The 18,066-nt window shown below is 38.0% G+C and overlaps 1 protein-coding gene across 8 annotated transcripts in view; it reads left to right on the top strand.

The window, feature by feature from the left end:
• Positions 1-18,066, top strand: part of KIAA0586 (KIAA0586 ortholog) — a 98,685-nt gene that overhangs the window by 22,897 nt on the left and 57,722 nt on the right. For 7 of the 8 annotated variants that reach the window (XM_070419066.1, XM_070419063.1, XM_070419068.1 and 4 more), the window contains 7 exons: positions 3,629-3,823; positions 6,713-6,900; positions 9,424-9,534; positions 11,180-11,257; positions 11,472-11,665; positions 13,679-13,797; positions 15,900-16,099. In XM_070419066.1, the coding sequence (XP_070275167.1) occupies positions 3,629-3,823; positions 6,713-6,900; positions 9,424-9,534; positions 11,180-11,257; positions 11,472-11,665; positions 13,679-13,797; positions 15,900-16,099 (1,085 nt within the window). The remainder of the gene's footprint in view (positions 1-3,628; positions 3,824-6,712; positions 6,901-9,423; positions 9,535-11,179; positions 11,258-11,471; positions 11,666-13,678; positions 13,798-15,899; positions 16,100-18,066) is intronic. The other variant, XM_070419070.1, reaches the window with a different exon arrangement.

Below are 18,066 nucleotides of genomic sequence, written 5' to 3'. Positions count from 1 at the left end.
TACTCAATTTTCTTTCTTGTTCTTTCTGGAAGTTGGAGCTTTGGCTGGTGCTCTAGTTTTTTTTCTATTTCATTTCTAAGAGTTAGGTGATTATATAAGCATTTCAGTTTATAGATAAATCCTACTGAAGTTATTGAGGTAAAGCATCCTATCTAATAAAGAGGGAATATGCTAATTGCTGCCATGCCCTCAAAGATGGCAGAGCCCAGTCCCCTCAGGCCGGGGTGCCTGCCTCCGGAGTCCCCCAGTCCCCTCAGCCCCCCAGCCGCCCAGGGCCAGCCCGAGGCGCAGGCAAGCCTCGGATGGCAGCTGCCCAGCCGCCCAGGGCTGCCCAAGGCTCAGGTAACCAGGGCCAGCCTAGGCTTGCACTGCCGGCAGTGGCAGCAGCAGAGGTATGATGGGGGTGTCACCTTCCTCTGATTGCTGGGTCGCCTCCCACCCCTGAGGGCTCCCGGGCAGGCTGGGCTGAGGGACCCCCCCTCCAGTGCATGATTTTCATGCACCGGGCCTCTAATGTAGATAATATTTATCCTAGTGTTTCCTCTTGTTTATTGGAACTTTTCTATTATATTATACTAGAGGCCCAGTGCACAAAATTTGTGCACTCGGGGGAGAGGGTGGGGGTCCCTCAGCCCGGCCTGTGCCCTCTCGCAGTCTGGGACCCCTCGGGAGATAACGACCTGCTGGCTTAGGCCTGCTCCTGGGTGGCAGAGGGCAGGCCCAATCCCTAGGTGCAGCCCCTGGTCGGGCTCAGAGCAGGGCCGATTGGGGAGTTGGGGCGCCGCCCCCTGTCATGCACAGAGCAGGGCGGATTGGGAGGTTGCGATGCCACCCCCTGTCACGCACAGAGCAGGGCCAATCAGGGGGTTGGGCGCTGCCCCCTGTCATGCACAGAGCAGGGCCCATCAGGGGGTTGGGGAGCTCCCCCCTGTCATGCACAGAGCAGGGCCCATCAGGGGGTTGAGGAGCTCCCCCCTGTCACTCACAGAGTAGGGCCGATAGGGGAGTTAGGGCACCGCCCCCTGTCACACACAGAGCAGGGCGGATCAGGGGGTTGGGGCGCTGCCCTCTATCACCCACAGAGCAGGGCCGATCAGGGGGTTGGGGCGCCGCCACTGTCACACTCAGGGCAGGGCCAATGGGGAGGTTATGGCTCTACCCCATCACACACAGAGCAGGGCCCATCAAGGCGAGGGGGGGGTTGGGGTGCTGCCCTCTATCACCTACAGAGCAGGGCCGATCAGGGGGTTGGGGCGCTGCCACTGTCACACTCAGGGCAGGGCCGATGGGGAGGTTATGGCTCTACCCTGTCACACACAGAGCAGGGCCTGTGGGGGGGAGGGGGGCGTTGGGACGCCGCACCCTGTCACACACAGAGCTGCAGGGCGATCAGGAAGTTTGGGCGCTGCCTCCTGTCACGCTGATCCGGTGCCAGGATGCCTCGTGGCTCCGCTGATCCCGGTGCTGGGAGGCATATTACCCTTTTACTATATAGGATAGAGGCCTGGGGGCCGGCTGGTTTGCCCTGAAGGGTGTCCTGGATCAGGGTGGGGGTCCCCACTGGGGTGCCTGGCCAGCCTGGATGAGGGGATGATGGCTGTTTGCAGCTGGTCACACACCCTTCAGAGTGGGGGTCCCCACTGGGGTGCCTGGCCAGTCTGGGTGAGGAGCTGAGGGCTGCCTTCAGGCTGGCGATTGACTGAAGCTCCCAACCGCTCCTTTTTTTCTTTTTTCTTTTTTTTTTATTCTGGGCCAGCTTTAGCTCTGTCTCTAGCTCTGAGGCCTCTGCTGCTGAAAGCCGGTATCTGGTTTGTTTCGGTTCTATAATTGAAACAATGTATAACTCCAGCTCTGAGATCCCGGTGGCTGAAAGCTGGTTTCTGGGGTTTTGTTTAGCTTCTATATTTGTTACAAAGTTTCAAGCTGCCAGCTCAGAGGCCAGCAAGGCAGGCGGGAACGTTGGAGTCCTCCTTCACTGAAGCAAGCAAGCCTCATGTTCGCTTCCAGCTGCCTGGCTGCTGGCTGCCATCTTGGCTGACAGTTAATTTGCATATACTCACTGATTAGCCAATGAAAAGGGTAGCGGTCGTACGCTAATTACCATGTTTCTCTTTTATTAGTGTAGATTTGGGGTTTTAAAAGCCTTTGCAAAAAATAACTTGAGGTTTTAAAATACTTTCAAACCTAAAAATAACTTTATTAAGCAGTCCTTTTATTTTTTTTAAAATATATTTTTTATTGATTTTTTACAGAGAGGAAGAGAGAGAAGATAGAGAGTTAGAAACATCGATGAGAGAGAAACATCGATCAGCTGCCTCCTGCATACCTCCTACTGGGGATGTGCCCGCAACCCAGGTACATGCCCTTGACCGGAATCAAACCTGGGACCTTTCAGTCCGCAGGCGGACGCTCTATCCACTGAGCCAAACCGGTTTCGGCAGCAATCCTTTTAATGCTAGAAGTGATTGAGAATCTGTGGACACATGCTCATCCTTAGACCTCCATACCTGATGTTTCCTCTTCCCGAAGAGCTTTCCTTATATGACTCACTCTCTCAGTTCTCTCCATCTCTGCTCTGTGATGTTAGCTCCTCAGAGAGGTTTACCCTGACCATCCTATCCAAAAAAATTGTCTTCTATTCCTTTATATCCTTTGTTCCTGCCTTATTGTTTCTTATAGCATTTTCACTGTCTGCTGTTATATTTTTGTTTACTGATTGTTTTACTTGTTATACTGTAAACTCAGTGAGTACAGTTGGTTTATTCAGTGCTGTACTCCCTATGTCTGCAGTGATACAAAACACATATGAAAGGCTTTGAAAATATATCTTCAATAATAGTCAAGAAAATATTTATTCAATCGAATGAATACTAGAGAACAGGATGAAAAAATATAGTCAGTGGTAATGAAATTTTCTTTCTGGGATCATGAAACTTTATTTAAAAATCTAGATTTATAAAATTACTCAGCTATTACAAGTAAAAATGTAGTAATATCAGGAAGTGATTTAGAAAAAAGTTCATTTTCCTTTATAACTTTACTTTTCTTCACTTTTCTCATATTCCCTTTATCGTCTCTAAAGAGACAGATGACCAAATTTCTAATTCTTTAAGAATTGAGAATTTAAAGTCTATACAGATTTATTCTATAGGAATAGAATAATATATATAATGATATTAACGTCTATAAATATTCTTCCAAATCTTTATTGAACATTTTTTCCTAGTCTTTGTATCTGTTCTGTCATAGCAATTATATATGTTGTTACTTATATTCAGGGATTGAGAAACCATAGTCTGAAGGTCAGCTGCCTGTCTTTATAAATAAAGTTTTATTGCAGCATAACTCTGCTCTATTTATGTATTGTCTATGGCTGCTTTCATGCTACAATGGCAGAGTTGAGATGTTGCAATTGAGACGACATGGCCCATGAGACTAAAATACTTACTACCTGGCCTTTCAATAAAACGTTTGCTACCCTCTAGTTTATATGCTACTTCTTTTTGGGGCACTGTAATCATATATAGAATGAGATTTTCCTGTGAAGAAGAGTTGTGTATTTCTAGATGGGTGAATAGTGGCTGTTCAAACAATATTTAAAAATATCTGCCATTGATGATGATTACAGGCACTAAAGTAAAGTCAATAAGAACACAAACTGACTTTTATGCAACAAAACCCAAGAAGATAGATTCTAAACTGCAGCATTCCATTGCTACATTGCCTCCTGGTGATCAGCAGTATTTGTTCAGCCCAAGCAGAGAAATGCCTACTCTTTCAGGTACACTGGAAGGTCATCTAATTCCTATGGCGATTCTTTTAGGTAAGATCTAACAGAACATATGGGTAAATTTAAAATTCATATTAGCAGTATCAGAACTTAAAGAATGGTGCTGACATGATAGTCACCTATCTTTTCCCTTATATGTTGTTTACTAGGTGTACCGGTTAATAATGCGGATTTTTTTCACTAGATGGAGTTACACATATGTTGATATATATGCGATTTGATATGTGTGCTATTTTTTAGTATTGACAACAAGCTTCAAAACTTCATATGTCAAATTTGCTGAAGGTGTTATCATCATAGATATTTTTACACTTAAAAATGTCAAATTTTGTGCCAAAAAAAGAGCATTTGTGGGAAGTTTTAATTCTTACTTTATTTTGAAGAAAACTGCTGCTGAATACTTCGGGAAGCTTATGGTGAACATGCTCCATCTCAAGATACTTGTGAATGCTGGTTTAAACCCTTTAAAAGTGATGATTTCGATGTGAAAGACAAAAGACGTCCAGGTCAACCGAAAAAGTTTAAAGACCAACAATTACAGCATTATTGGATGAAGATGTGTGTCAAACTCAAAAACAACTTGCAGAAAGATTAAATGTTGCTCAGCAAACAATTTCTGATCATTTACAAGCAATGGGAAAGATTTTAAAGGAAGGAAAATGAGTGCCACATCAACTGAATGAAAGACAAATGGAAAACGGAAAAGTCATCAGTAAAATGTTGCTTCAGTAGCACAAAAGAAAGTCTTTTTTGCATTGAATTGTGACTGGCGATGAAAAGTGGTTTTATTCTGAGAATCCCAAACGCACAAAATCATGGGTTGATCCAGGTCAACCATCAATATCGACTGCAAGGCCAAATCGCTTCAGAAAGAAGACAATGCTCTGCGTTTGGTGGGATCAGGAAGGTGTGGTGTATTATGAGCTTCTAAAACCAGGTGAAACCGTTAATACTGATCGCTACCGACAACAGATAATCAATTTGAATCAAAGCGTGGTGAAATGACCAGAATGTGCCAGAAGACACGGCAAAGTAATTTTGCTTCATGATGATGCCCCATCATACACTTCAAAACCAGTTAAAGACACATTAAAAGATCTTGCCTGGGAAGTATTAACCCACCCGCCGTATTCCCCAGACCTTGCCCCTTCAGATTACCACTTGTTCCGAGCGATGGCACACGCACTTTCTGAGCAGCACTTCAAAACATACGAAGAAGTGGAAAACTGGGTCTCTGAATGGTTTGCCTCAAAACAAGAAAAGTTCTATTGGGATGGTATCCACAAATTAACTAAAGATGGGGGAAATGTGTAGTTAGAGATGGACATTACTTTGAATAAAGCACTTTTGATGTTTCTCTTGAGATTATCGTGTTTTCTTTGATTACAAAATCCGCTATTATTGACTGGTACACCTAGTATATTTGTGGGTAAGGCCTCAGTATGTCTCTGGTATGATGAATTCTGCTCACAGGAAATATTGTTTTGGTATTTATAGTACATTGCTGTAGATGACATGAAATTTTAAAATTGTTTAGATATCATAGACATTCATAAAAATTAAAGAATTCAAGAATTTTGACTGGTTTAATATCATCATGTGTTAGGGGAAATACTTTAAAGTACCTTTTATGTACATTTGAACTAGGCTGTGTTAAGTAAAATAGTGTGGTTGTATATTCTAAGCCAATAGTTGATTACTTACTTATTTGAGGTCTCGGGCTCATCATTGTAAAAACTGATCAAATCATTTTTGCTCTCACTAGTTAGCTATTTTTCTCTTTTAGTGTCATTACTATTCTTTCTTAATTTTGATGAATGATTTAAATATGGATATTTTTCAACATGAATTTTTTATATTTGATATTATGGGTTAATGACATGTTAGTTTGGTGGCTAATGTCTGTTCAAACATACCTTCTACTAATATAATACTAAAACTTAAAAAGTTCTTACTGTGTGCCAGCACAGATCTAAGCCCTTTACATATGTTAACTGCTTTAATCCACCGTATAAAACATAGTAATGTACCAGTTTCATAGATGAAGAAACCAAGGCACAAAGGAGTTAGGTAATTTGTCAAAGGCTACATGGAGCCAAGATTCAAACCCAGGTGGTCTGGCTTTATTTAGAGTTTATGCTTTTTTAAAATTTAATTTAATTTTTTTATTTCAGAGAGGAAGGGAGAGGGAGAGATAGAAACATCAGTGATGAGAGAATCATTGATTGGACGCCTCCTGCATGCCTCCTACTGGGGATCAAGTCAGCAACCCGGGCATATGCTCTTGACTGAAATCGAACCTGGGACCCTTCAGCCTGCAGGCTGATGCTCTATCCACTGAGCCAAACTGGCTAGGGCTAGAACCTATGCTTTTAATGAATGCTCTGTACCATAACAAATGGAACTTCTGAACTGAAAGCTAACAAGTTTTTGACAGTTAAAATAATCACCAAATAGTTGGCTTACATGCTGTTTATTGGTGGTCAAACATTGGTATTTTGTTGTTGGTTTTATTTCTGTCCATTGTTGCTCTATGAAGATTTGAGAATAAAAATAATACAATATAATACATTACACTTTAGTCTTGGCTTTGGCACTTAGAAACAGTTATGACCTTTGGCAAATTATATGTTTCTAAACCTCTGTTTCCTCAATTATAAAATTATTAATACCTCATAGGCTTATATTGAGGGTTAAATTAGATAGTGTATGTGAAATGTTTAATACGTATGAGTGCCAAATAAATTTGGTCATTAAAAGAATGACATGGTTTGTTGACAGTGTTCATGCTAGAGGGAAAGGTGATTGCAGATGGTGCTTTTCTTTCATATGAGAATATAGCCATAAAGATCTAAGTTGTATATTGGATTTTTTCCTTTATTTCTGAAATTGTTGACTCATTTTGTCCTCCAAACTTTTTAGGACAAACCCAAAGTAATAGTGATTCCATGCCACCTGCTGGAGCAATTGTAAACAAGCCACACCCTGTAACAGTGACTACTTCTATTCCTCCATCCTCTCGAAAACCAGCAACTGGAGTAAAGAAACCTAACATAGCAGTTGTAGAAATGAAGTCAGAAAAAAAGGACCCTCCTCAGCTTGCTGTACAGGTAGGTATCCCAGGGCGCATGAACAGAAGTTTTTCAGGAAAAAAATTTTTGGCTTAACTTGAGTACTTAAAATCTATTATATGTGTTCATGAACACTTTGCTTTTATCATGGGTCTTTTCTTTAAAACTATGGTGGTAATGTGATGTTTCTTTCCTTGCTTTGCATGCTTTAAGGTACCTTTTTAAGCCAATGACTCATATCCAGGTGGCTTGATGATATTCCAAAGGGAATGATTGAACAATATATTGTAACTAATTTTAAAAATACAGTGTTTGTGACTTATTAATACATCAATCTTTATATAAACACTAGAGGCCTGGTGCACAAAAATTTGTGCACTCGGGGGGGTCCCTCAGCCTGGCCTGTGCCCTTTTGCAGTCTGGGACCCCTCAGGGGATGTCCACCTGCTGGCTTAGCCCTGCTCCCCGGGGAATTGGGCCTAAGCTGGCAGTCAGACATCACTCTGGCAGCCCGGGAGCCCTCAGGGGATGTCTACTTGCCAGCAGGGAGCAGGCCTAAGCTGCAGTCAGACATCCTTAGCGCTGCTGAGGAGGCAGGAGAGGCTCCTACCACCACCGCTGTAATGGCAGCCATCAGTCTGGCTTCTGGCTGAGCAGAGCGCCGCCTGTGGGAGCGCACTGACCACCAGGGGGCAGCTCCTGCATTGAGCGTCTGCCCCCTGGTAGTCAGTGTGTGTCATAGTGACCAGTCATTCCCAGTCATTCTGCTGTTAGGGTCAATTTGCATATTACCCTTTTATTATATAGGATACTAGAGGTCTGGTGCATGAATTTGTGCATTGCTGGGGTCCAGCCGGCCTGCCCCGATGGGGGCTCATCGAGTTGGGCCGGTGTGGGGAGGGGCCACAGATGGTTGGCCAGCCAGTCCTGCCCCCGATTGGGTGTTGGTGGCCAATCAGGGCCCAGATCAGGCTGGTTGGCTGCTGCAATGCATGTCATAGCCACTGGGCATTCTGGTCGTTCCACCTTTCCAGTTGCTCGGCTTTTATGTATATAGGTAGATGAAAATTTGAATAGAGAAAGAACTTATATGTGAAGATTAAATATTCAAGTACTCAGTTCTCCTTAGTTAATGTATAATTTAAGTGAAATTGTAATTTTAAAAAAATGACTTTTTTTTAAAAACTTGAACTTTAGGATCATTTTGATATTTGAAGGAACAAAGGGTTTAAAAAAGTTTGTGTTTTGGTACTGGTCCTTTATAAAAGTATTTCAGAAATTGTGTTGGTTAATTAAAATATAATATAATATAGGTTGGATAAATCAGTTGAGAAATAGGATTCTTGTAAAAGAAAAAAACGTATGTTATAATTGGTTAGCAATGTGGAAAATAGATCAGTTTTAGACTCTAAAATTCCTGCTGTATATAGCAAATGAGTTCCAAGCAGGCAATAGGCTAATGTGTAACTACAAAATATAAAAATAGGAAGAATTAGAAGATTATTGCATGAAATTTTTATCCAAGTTGAAGTTAAGTCTGAATATGAGACAAGAAAACTTAGAAATAATATAAAAATAGATTTGAGTCTATAAAATCTAAAACTTAAATATGTAATAAATTTTTAAATAAAAAGGCAAATCACATGCAGTGAGAACATATGAAACGAATATACTAGAAATAATTAATTTTTAAATGTAAAAATCTCCATAAATTAATAAGAAAACATAGATACAAATCCAGAAATATTCAAAGAACATGAATAAGATTCTAGGGAAGAGGAAATACAATTTATAATCAAGCAAACTGAATAATTTAAATCTTGCTAGTTACCCAGATAATACAAATTAAAATAATATACCTCAATTTAAAAACTATTATTGATGAAGCAGTTATATTATCTAATTTGGGGAAAGGTTGGGTAAAAATTATAATCACCTTTTTTGATGTTGTAAATAGGGCTCATTTGGATTGCATTTTGGCAGTAATTACCAAGAATCTTAAATATTCACGTCCTGTGGCTCAAAAATTTAATCTAGTATCTGGCTATCTAGTATAAGGATATAATTCAAAATTTAGGGAAATAAACCCTATATATATTAAGAAGTTTTTTGTAGTGATATACATATAATAGGAGAAATATTAGGAGTATCCTAAATGTTTGCCAACAGGAAAACGATTAATAATAAAGGCATGTGTATTTGTTGAAATATTATACAGTCATTTAAAATATAATTATGAAGTCTATATGGAAACAAGGTAGGGTGTTTATGACTTAATTACATTGAAAAGTCAGGAATGAAATTATTGTATGTTTTGCCTACGTATAAGTGGCTAGTATAAAGATAAGTAAAAGGAATAGTGAAAATGAAGCTTTCTTAAGATAGTAGGATTTTGTATGTTTCCCTTTATTTTCCAAATTTTGTAAATTATCCTTTCATAATTAAAAAGTTATTTTCCATTGACTTTGCAATAAAAAGTTAAATATATGTTATTGATATATAGATATCAAGTATTTGAGTCAAAATGATGAACAGAAAGCTAGATGTTGTGTTCTTTTTTAGGTGTTACCCAGTGTAGATATTGACAGCATTTCAAATGTCAGCATTGATGTCAGTCCATCTCTGCCTAGTCCCAAACAAGCATCTCCTCCTCCTCTGAGCACTTGGATACAGGTATTGTTCAGAATTTATTTTATAGTTTTAAGTAATGTCTCACTATAGATTTTAACTAATGTTATTCCCTGCAAAGTCTTTCATTATCATTATAATTCATTATAATAATTTAGGTTTTAAGGAGAAGATTCAGAATGAACCTGGAATTGCTTATGAACCTAAAAACGAAACTTGAAGATTCTTACATTTATAAATATTTTGAAAGTCATTTTCCTTAGTGTAACTTTTTGGTCACATAAGTTGTAATACTCTCATATGTGAAGAATTTTTTCTCTTCAGAGGAGAATCTCGATTTAAATGGCAACTTAATATAGTTTTTCTGAATGTGAATTTTATAATGATTGGAGTTTATGTTTTGGAATGTTATTTTGTCATTGTACTATTGACATGATGCACAAATATGCATTTCTTCCAAGTATTTATTTGCTACTAAGTAATGAAGTTATGACTCTACTACTACACATAAAAAAGCACCGTAATTTTCCCCACGTTTCATCTATTGTAAGCAAATTTGGTCCTCAAGTATATATAGTTTTTTTTAAAAAAATTTATCTTTATTGTTATTGTATTACAGATGCCCCCTTTTTTCTCCCTATTGACCCCTCCACTCCGTCCCCGGCCTTCACCACACTATTATTGTCTGTGTGTGTGGGTTATGCCTATATGCATTTAAGTTCTTTGGTTAATCTCTCCCTCCTCCACCTCTTCCCTCTGAGATTTGTCAGTCTATTCCATGCTTCTATAAGGATACATTCTTAAGGAAAGGGAGAAAACCAACAATTTTTCATAATCAGAAATAGTAAAATAGAACTGAACCTAAATGTATTTGTGTCTAATTTAATTTTTTCATTAGTAATTTTTTCCACCAGAAGTTTATTAAAATATATATGATTATAAATAATAATTTTCTGACTCTATCGTTCAGCTCTCAGGAGTCTATTTGTGGTTTTAGGTAACTAGATTACTTACAGTGAGGCCTACAGACTAAATTTGTAAAATAACTATTTTATTTATTTTTCTAAATTTTTGATTCTGTAACTGTCTTTTCGTGAGTTTGTATGTGTATACTTATATATCTACATATACAAGCACTTTATCTTAACTCTAGGAGAGAAATCACAATCATACCAACTTGACTTACGTTGCATTGTTGATGGAATCCTTGACAGAAAAATTTATATTTAATTTTTTAGGACTATTGAAATGAGAACCTAATGGCTTTGGGACTGTCTTGGATTTTTTTTTTAGGAGTTGATTGTTGAAAATATACAGTTTTATTGATTTCAGAGAGGAAGGGAGAGGGAGAGAGAGATAGAAACATCAGTGATGAGTGAGAATCATTGATTACCTGCCTCCTACATGCTTCCTACTGGGGATCAAGCCTGAAACATGGGCATGTGCCCTGACTGGGAATCTTAACCGTGACCTGCTGGTTCATAGGTTGACGCTTAACCACTGAGCCACAAGGACAGTTGGGACTGTCTTGGATTTCATTTACAAATGAAATAAATTCTGAATAGGATGTTAAAATTTAAAAAATAGGGCTATTTATTATAAGCTTATGCTATGGGTAGAAATATGATAAGTCATGTATAAGTTAAAAAGACAGTAAACACAACAAAAACTTTCTGAAATGCTTTCTTAGACTCCAGAATTAACGAAGGTAGATGAAGAGGTGAAGTTTCCAGGAACTAACTTTGATGAAGTAATTGATGTCATACAGGTAACAGATCTTGGAAACTGTTTTCTACCAGTATTTTTCCATATGATAGACAAATGTGTATGTAAATAATGCGATCAAACTAGTTGAAATGCCATTGATTAATTTAGAAGTATTGGTTAAGTTAACTCATCTATATAAGTTCCCTGCCTATACTTGTCACTCAGCAGTGTTGAATTACATATGAATATAATCATTTTGTTTTTATTATTACCAGGAAGAGGAAAAATGTGATGAAATTCCAGAATATTCTGAACCAATTCTGGAGTTTAATAGAAGTGTTAAAGTTGCTTCTACAAAATATAATGGTCCTCCATTTCCACCAGTTGCTTCTACTTTTCATCCCACTGCTGATATTCTGGATAAAGTAATTCAGAGAAAAGAAACTTTGGAAAGTAGTTTAATTCAGTGGTGAGTTTAAAGAGGCATTGGTGTTAACAGAATTGTAGTAGCAAATATAAATGGAAAGTATTGAGTTTTGGTTGAAAATATTTCTTTTCTCCTTTCATTTATTAAATTTCTTTTCTTTGCTATAGTCATTGGAAACTATTTGATGTGATACTTAGTGTGTAACTAATTGTTGGAGATATTATTTCTGTCCTGGAATACTTGTACTTAACTGTGAATAAGATTGTCCAGTCTGTTTTAGTGTTATGATTGTCGAGTTTAAAGACATTTTTGTATTTAAATTGGTATGCTTATCTCAACATTCTTTATTAATAAAAGGTATTACAGTGTCAGATTTAAAAAATAAGTAAATAAATCAATGGCAAAAGAGCTATTGTGAAGTAAAAAAGCCTTAAAAATGTACATGTTCTTCAATCTAGTGATTCAGTTCCAGAAATTTTTCCTAAGGAAATTACAGTTCTGCCACAGGCCATAGCTTACTTAGCAGCAATAGTGCTTGTTACAAACAAGGCACTGTTCTGTTACTTATATAAACTTATGAACTTATTTTTATCCCTGTGAGAAACCTTAAGCAAGTTAGGGAATAAACTAAACTGAATATTAATACAGTTATCAAGATTAGGTTTAGAAAAATATTTAGTCATGTTGAAATACATTATTTATACCAGGGGTCCTCAAACTATGGCCCGCGGGCCACATGCAAATACAAATATTGTATTTGTTCCCGTTTTGTTTTTTTACTTCAAAATAAGATATGTGCAGTGTGCATAGGAATTTGTTCATAGTTTTTTTTTAAACTATAGTCCGGCCCTCCAATGGTCTGAGGGACAGTGAACTGGCCCCCTGTTTAAAAAGTTTGAGGACCCCTGATTTATACACTGGTACATAAACTAAGCAGGATTCTAATGATTTAACTGCCCTGCGGGCAGCTGGAGGAGGGAAGCAGCCCGGGTCCTGGGTGTTGGAGGGAAGCTGGTGCCGGCAGCCAGGGGAAGGAAGGCCTACCCTTGCATGAATTTTCATACATCGGGCCTCTAGTAGTTTATAAGAACTCACTCCAAAATAAATGGGCATAGAGAAAAAAAATGGAAAATTATATTTCAGATTGTTACCTGTGTTTATCCTTGAATCTGGGATTAAGAGGGAGCCTTGCCTGTTTAAAAATTTTTTAATGTTTTCTGATTTTTCGACAATGAACATCTATTACTTGTATATTAATTTTTTAAAAATATTTTTATTGATTTCAGAGAGAGGAAGGGAGAAGATATAGATAGAAACATCAATGATGAGAGAGAATCATTGATTGGCTGCCCCTTGCACGCCCCCTACTGGGGATTGAGCCTGTAACCTGGGCATGTGCCCTTGACTGGAATCAAAGCTGGGACCCTTCAGTCTGCAGGCTGACGCTCTATCCATTGAGCCAAACCAGCCAGGGCATATAATAATTTTTAATCGTGTATTAGCTGTTCTCATGTACAGAGGCAGTCTCCTATTTCATTGCATTTTCCCCCCTTCTTCCTTTTCTGCATGTTAACAATGACTTTGGAAATAAATTATTTTTTTAAGAGGAAAACTACCTATCCATATTGCAGTCTATATATTTATTCCTTGAAGAGAGGGTGGCTGGACTTCTTTTCCAGCTCTGATCTTGTGTGGTTTTATATGCATGCTTTCAGAGTAGAGAACCCAACATTTTAGGTGCATGATATGCTAGGTATAGTTCACATAAACCTTCGTAGGAATTTATGAGGTCTGTTAAACTCTTCTTTAGACTAATCTGAAAGATTTTAATTTGGTGTAATGAATTATCTCCCACATGGAGATCTATTTCATGTGGTTTGTTTTGCTAGGGGATACATTTGATTGTTTCTTCTTCCAGATTCAGCTTTTAGAATGACTGCTTTCACATGTAAATGCTTGTGCTTATGGATGGTTAGAGGTTATTTTTAAGCATAGTATTTCTAATGTTTTCTACATTTCACTCAAATTTAGGAATCCTTAACTTTTATCCCCTAGGGTAGAACAAGAAATAATGTCAAGAATTATCTCTGGGCTCTTTCCAATCCAACAACAGGCCATAGCTAATGTCAGTGTTTCAGCCAGCGAGGCAAGTGAACCGTTGAGTTCTGACATTGGTAAGTGAAATGGAATCTCTTTAATTTTTTTGTTATTAAAAGACAAAACTTTCAGGTCATTGTGGATTTACATATTCTAGAAGTCAGGTATTCTTTGCCTGACAAAAGATAAGCTCTTTCTATATCAGTTCCCAGATCTTCTCTGGAGTGGAGTTAGTTCTCCCTCACCTCCTTATATCATATGCAGCATTCAGATGATGATAACATCCTCTATTCCTCCCACCCCAAATCTCTATTATTTCCAAAGTGTTATATATAGCACTGTGTATATATCTTTGATATAGTAACTTTCACATTGTATTGTGATTGGTTTACATATCTGTCTCACTCACTAGACTATAAATTACTCAGGATTAAGGATGTTTCTCCTTTAGTACTTAGCCCTTGACTAACATTTAAGAGGTCATGTGATCATTGAATGAATAAAGGAGCTTCTTTCTTTATGGAACCCACATCATTCATAGAGGTTATTTTTAAGGGTAGTATTTTTAAGGGTAGTATTCCTCCTTTTCTTCCTTCTCTTCTTCTTCCTCTTCCCTCCTCCTCCTCCTTCTATCTCCTCCACCTCTTCCTCTTTTCTTTCCCCTCCTTCTGCAACAGCTTTTTTGAGATATAGCTTATTTGCCATAAAACTCACCAATTCTAAGTGTCCAGTTTGATGAGTTTTAATAAACACAGCTATATATTAGCCGCAGGATCATGATATTGAAAAACATTTCCATCATCCCGAAAAGTTCCCTCATACCCCTTTGAAGTCAATTCCTAGCCTCCTCCCATGCCCGCCAGGCCCTAACAACCACTGATCTTCATTCTTTCATTGTATTTTTGCTTTTTCTACGATTTTGTATATACATGATCATATAGTGCATATCTATTGTGTTTGTCTTATTTATCATAATGCTTTGACAGCCGTAATAATATTACACTGTATGTATATAACAATTTGTAATCCATTTACCAGTTGATAGACATTTGTAGTGTTTTAGATTTTGGCTATTATAAATCTGTGATATGAATATTTGCAAACAGATTTTTTAGACACATTTTTAAATTTCTTTTGATCATATGGTAATGTTTAACTTTACCAGAGACTGCTAAATGTTTCATGTCAACATATAATTACTTATCCTTCAACAAGATACCTATACCCACTTTTTAGGGATTTCTAGATATTGCTGCCATAGGTGTACTAATTAATAGAGTGCTCTTCTGAGAGGTCACATCTCCATCAATCATATAGATCATTGTTTACATGTTTTCCACACACAGCTCTAGAAATAGAGCCACTTTATGTCTAGTAAAGTCTGTTGTTAAAATTTCACTGAATTTTCTGAACATTCATACAGGTTAAAAGTACAACATATTTGGAAAATTAATATTCCTGTGGAGCTTCTGATATCAGGCACCTAAACCAGTGATGGTGAACCTTTTGAGCTCGGCATGTCAGCATTTTGAAAAACCCTAACTTAACTCTGGTGCCGTGTCACATATAGAAATTTTTTGATATTTGCAATCATAGTAAAACAAAGACTTATATTTTTGATATTTATTTTATATATTTAAATGCCATTTAACAAAGAAAAAACCAAAAAAATGAGTTCGCGTGTCACCTCTGACATGCGTGTCATAGGTTCGCCATCACTGACCTAAACTGTAAATGTTAGTATTGAAACTAGAAAGGAAGGTAGGTTCGTCTTTATGTCTATAAAGCAGCTACCATTTCTCTCAGGTTCCCCCACAGTCATTGTATCCTTGTGTTTTGGCCAAGATCTGTCACAGGGTTTCCTTGGAAATATGGATTGTTTTCAGATAGAACATTTAATGTGGATGTAAATCCTTTTTATCACTAAGTTCTATGGTAGGGAAGAGGCCATATAAGTAAATTTTCATCTGTATATTTTCCTTCCCTTTTTTGTTTGCTTAGAGAGAATGTGCATTAAGTTACCTTCTTCTTCATAATATGTAGATTTTCTATTTTCATTTTTATTTCTCCTCCCATCCCCTTGTACACGTATATTTGCATCTCTAAAATTTTAAGAATTAAGGTTTGGATTGTAAGCACGTTCCTTGCCCACTTATTCTGAAATTCTTTCACTTTGTAGTGGAAGGAACAAGTGGTGGCGTCCTCCAGCTTTTTGTTGATGCTGGGGTTCCTGTGAGTTCAGACATGATTAGTCATTTTGTGAATGAAGCTCTTGCTGAGACCATTGCTGTCATGCTGGGGGACAGAGAAGCAAAGAAGCAAGATCTTGTCGCTCCAGGTGTTGCTGGGGACGTTTTAACAAGTGAAACCTGCCTGCCGGTAGGTGTGACTCTCCTTTCATAACTTGGGTTCCTGGGGAATTTTTGATACATTTATTTTAAAAAAGTAAAATGGACAAATTTTATTTTTGTTTTTAAATTTATCTTTATTGTTGAAAATATTACAGATGTTTTCTCATTTCCCCCATTGACCTCCTCTACCCTGCTCCCATCCCCTCCCCAGGCCTTCACTGAAAATAAGCAAATTTTAAACTGAGTATCATAAAATCATAGTTTGTGGTGGAGATTAATTGCCTGTTGTTATGATTACAGTAACATTTCCCCAGCATTTTACTTTAAAAACTTTTAAATTCATAGAAAAATTAAACCTATGAGACAGTGAACATATATCTATCTGTTTTTATGTTCTATTTCTTTAAAAATCATTTGAAAGTTGCAGATACCATGACACTTGTAAAAGCATCAGCAGTATTTTCTAAGAACAAGGCACTTTCTTACATAACCAAAATACTATTGTTGCTGAGCTAACGGGGTTTGTTTGCCTGCACACATCAAGGCCCAATTAAAGGCAAACAGGAGTTTGCAGCCAAGAAAGTAAAGGTTTATATTTAAGGAAATGGTGCCATGCCCAGAGTCACAGGTGGAGCTCATGCTCAAAGACATAGCTCCCCCATGGCTTCTAGGGGATGGTTATAAAGGGGGACTAAGAGGTTAGGGTCTTGATCTCTATGGATTGGTCAGCACTAGGGTAGGGGCTAGTTGATTATTGCATCTGGTCCCCATGTCAGCCATGGTGTTAACTTTGTCTAATTTTGCAAGGATGTGGTCAGTAGGTCGTTCTGGAGCTGAAACACAACTGAGGCCTAGAAGTTATCTGTAGTTTGAAACTCTGTCTCTGTCATCAACAGATTTGAGGCTTTGTTCCTAAGATTATTTGATGCCACTGACCACCAGAACATCATTATACTGAGGGCTTGATGATTAAGGGAGTGGAGGTGCCAGGGAAGGAGAGGCAGGTGAGTTAGGATACTCTTAGGCTGGACAAGGCCAGTTTGAATCAAAAGGAAAGAAGGTGAAAGGGTCATATTGAAGAAATGAAGTTTCTGCTAGGTTACAGCATTATCAGACCCTCACAATTTGACATTGATATGTTAATACTGTGTAATATTATGCATGTGGACATATCCAGGCAAGTTACACACAAAAAAGATATACAAATGGTCCCTATACATATAAAAAGATGGTCAGTCTCACTGACCATAATAATAAGAATAATGTCACTGAAATTTTATTTTTACTGAATAGTAACACTGAAAGTTTGATAATGTCATTGTTCAGCAAATCTTGGGGAAAATGGTAATTCTCCACAGTGTTAGAGTAAAATAACAACCCTGTAGAGACAAATTTGGCAAGATGTATTCAAATTAAAAATGCAATTAACCCTTGAACTGTTTAGTCCCGCTACTGGAAATTTAATAATCTGTGCATATGAAATGCCTTAAGACAAGATTATATTTAGTAACTCTGGGGAGGGGAACTAGATAGATAGAGCATGGCTAAGAAAGGAGACCTAATTTTCACTATCATCCTTTTGCACCTTTTGAATTTTGAAACATTTGAATGATTGATTATCTACTTAACAAATTGATTTCAAACTGTAATTTTTTTCTTCCCCAGTATTTTTCATCTCCATATTGTCTTTATTTGATCTCCCCTACTTCTTATTCTTCCATTGCTTTTTAAAAAATATTTATTGTTGAAAGTATTACGTATGTCCCGTTTTCCCCCCCATTGACTCCTTCTAGCCCGCCCCCATCCCCCATCCCAGGCCTTCACCACTCTATTGTCTGTGTCCATGGGTTATGCATATATGCATACAAGTTCTTTGGTTGATCTCTTCCCACACCCACTCTCCCCCCACCTTCATCTGAGATTCCAGTCTGTTCCATGTGTCCATATCTCGATCTATTCTGTTCATCAGTTTATTTTGTTCATTAGTTTCCACGT

Source organism: Myotis yumanensis, unplaced genomic scaffold (assembly GCF_028538775.1).
Source record: "Myotis yumanensis isolate MYYU_CA2020_CCGP unplaced genomic scaffold, mMyoYum1.0.hap1 SCAF_1, whole genome shotgun sequence".
Classification (NCBI taxonomy): Eukaryota; Metazoa; Chordata; class Mammalia; order Chiroptera; family Vespertilionidae; genus Myotis; species Myotis yumanensis.
Note: the sequence above shows the minus strand (reverse complement) of the source record. Positions and strands in the feature narration are given on the sequence as shown.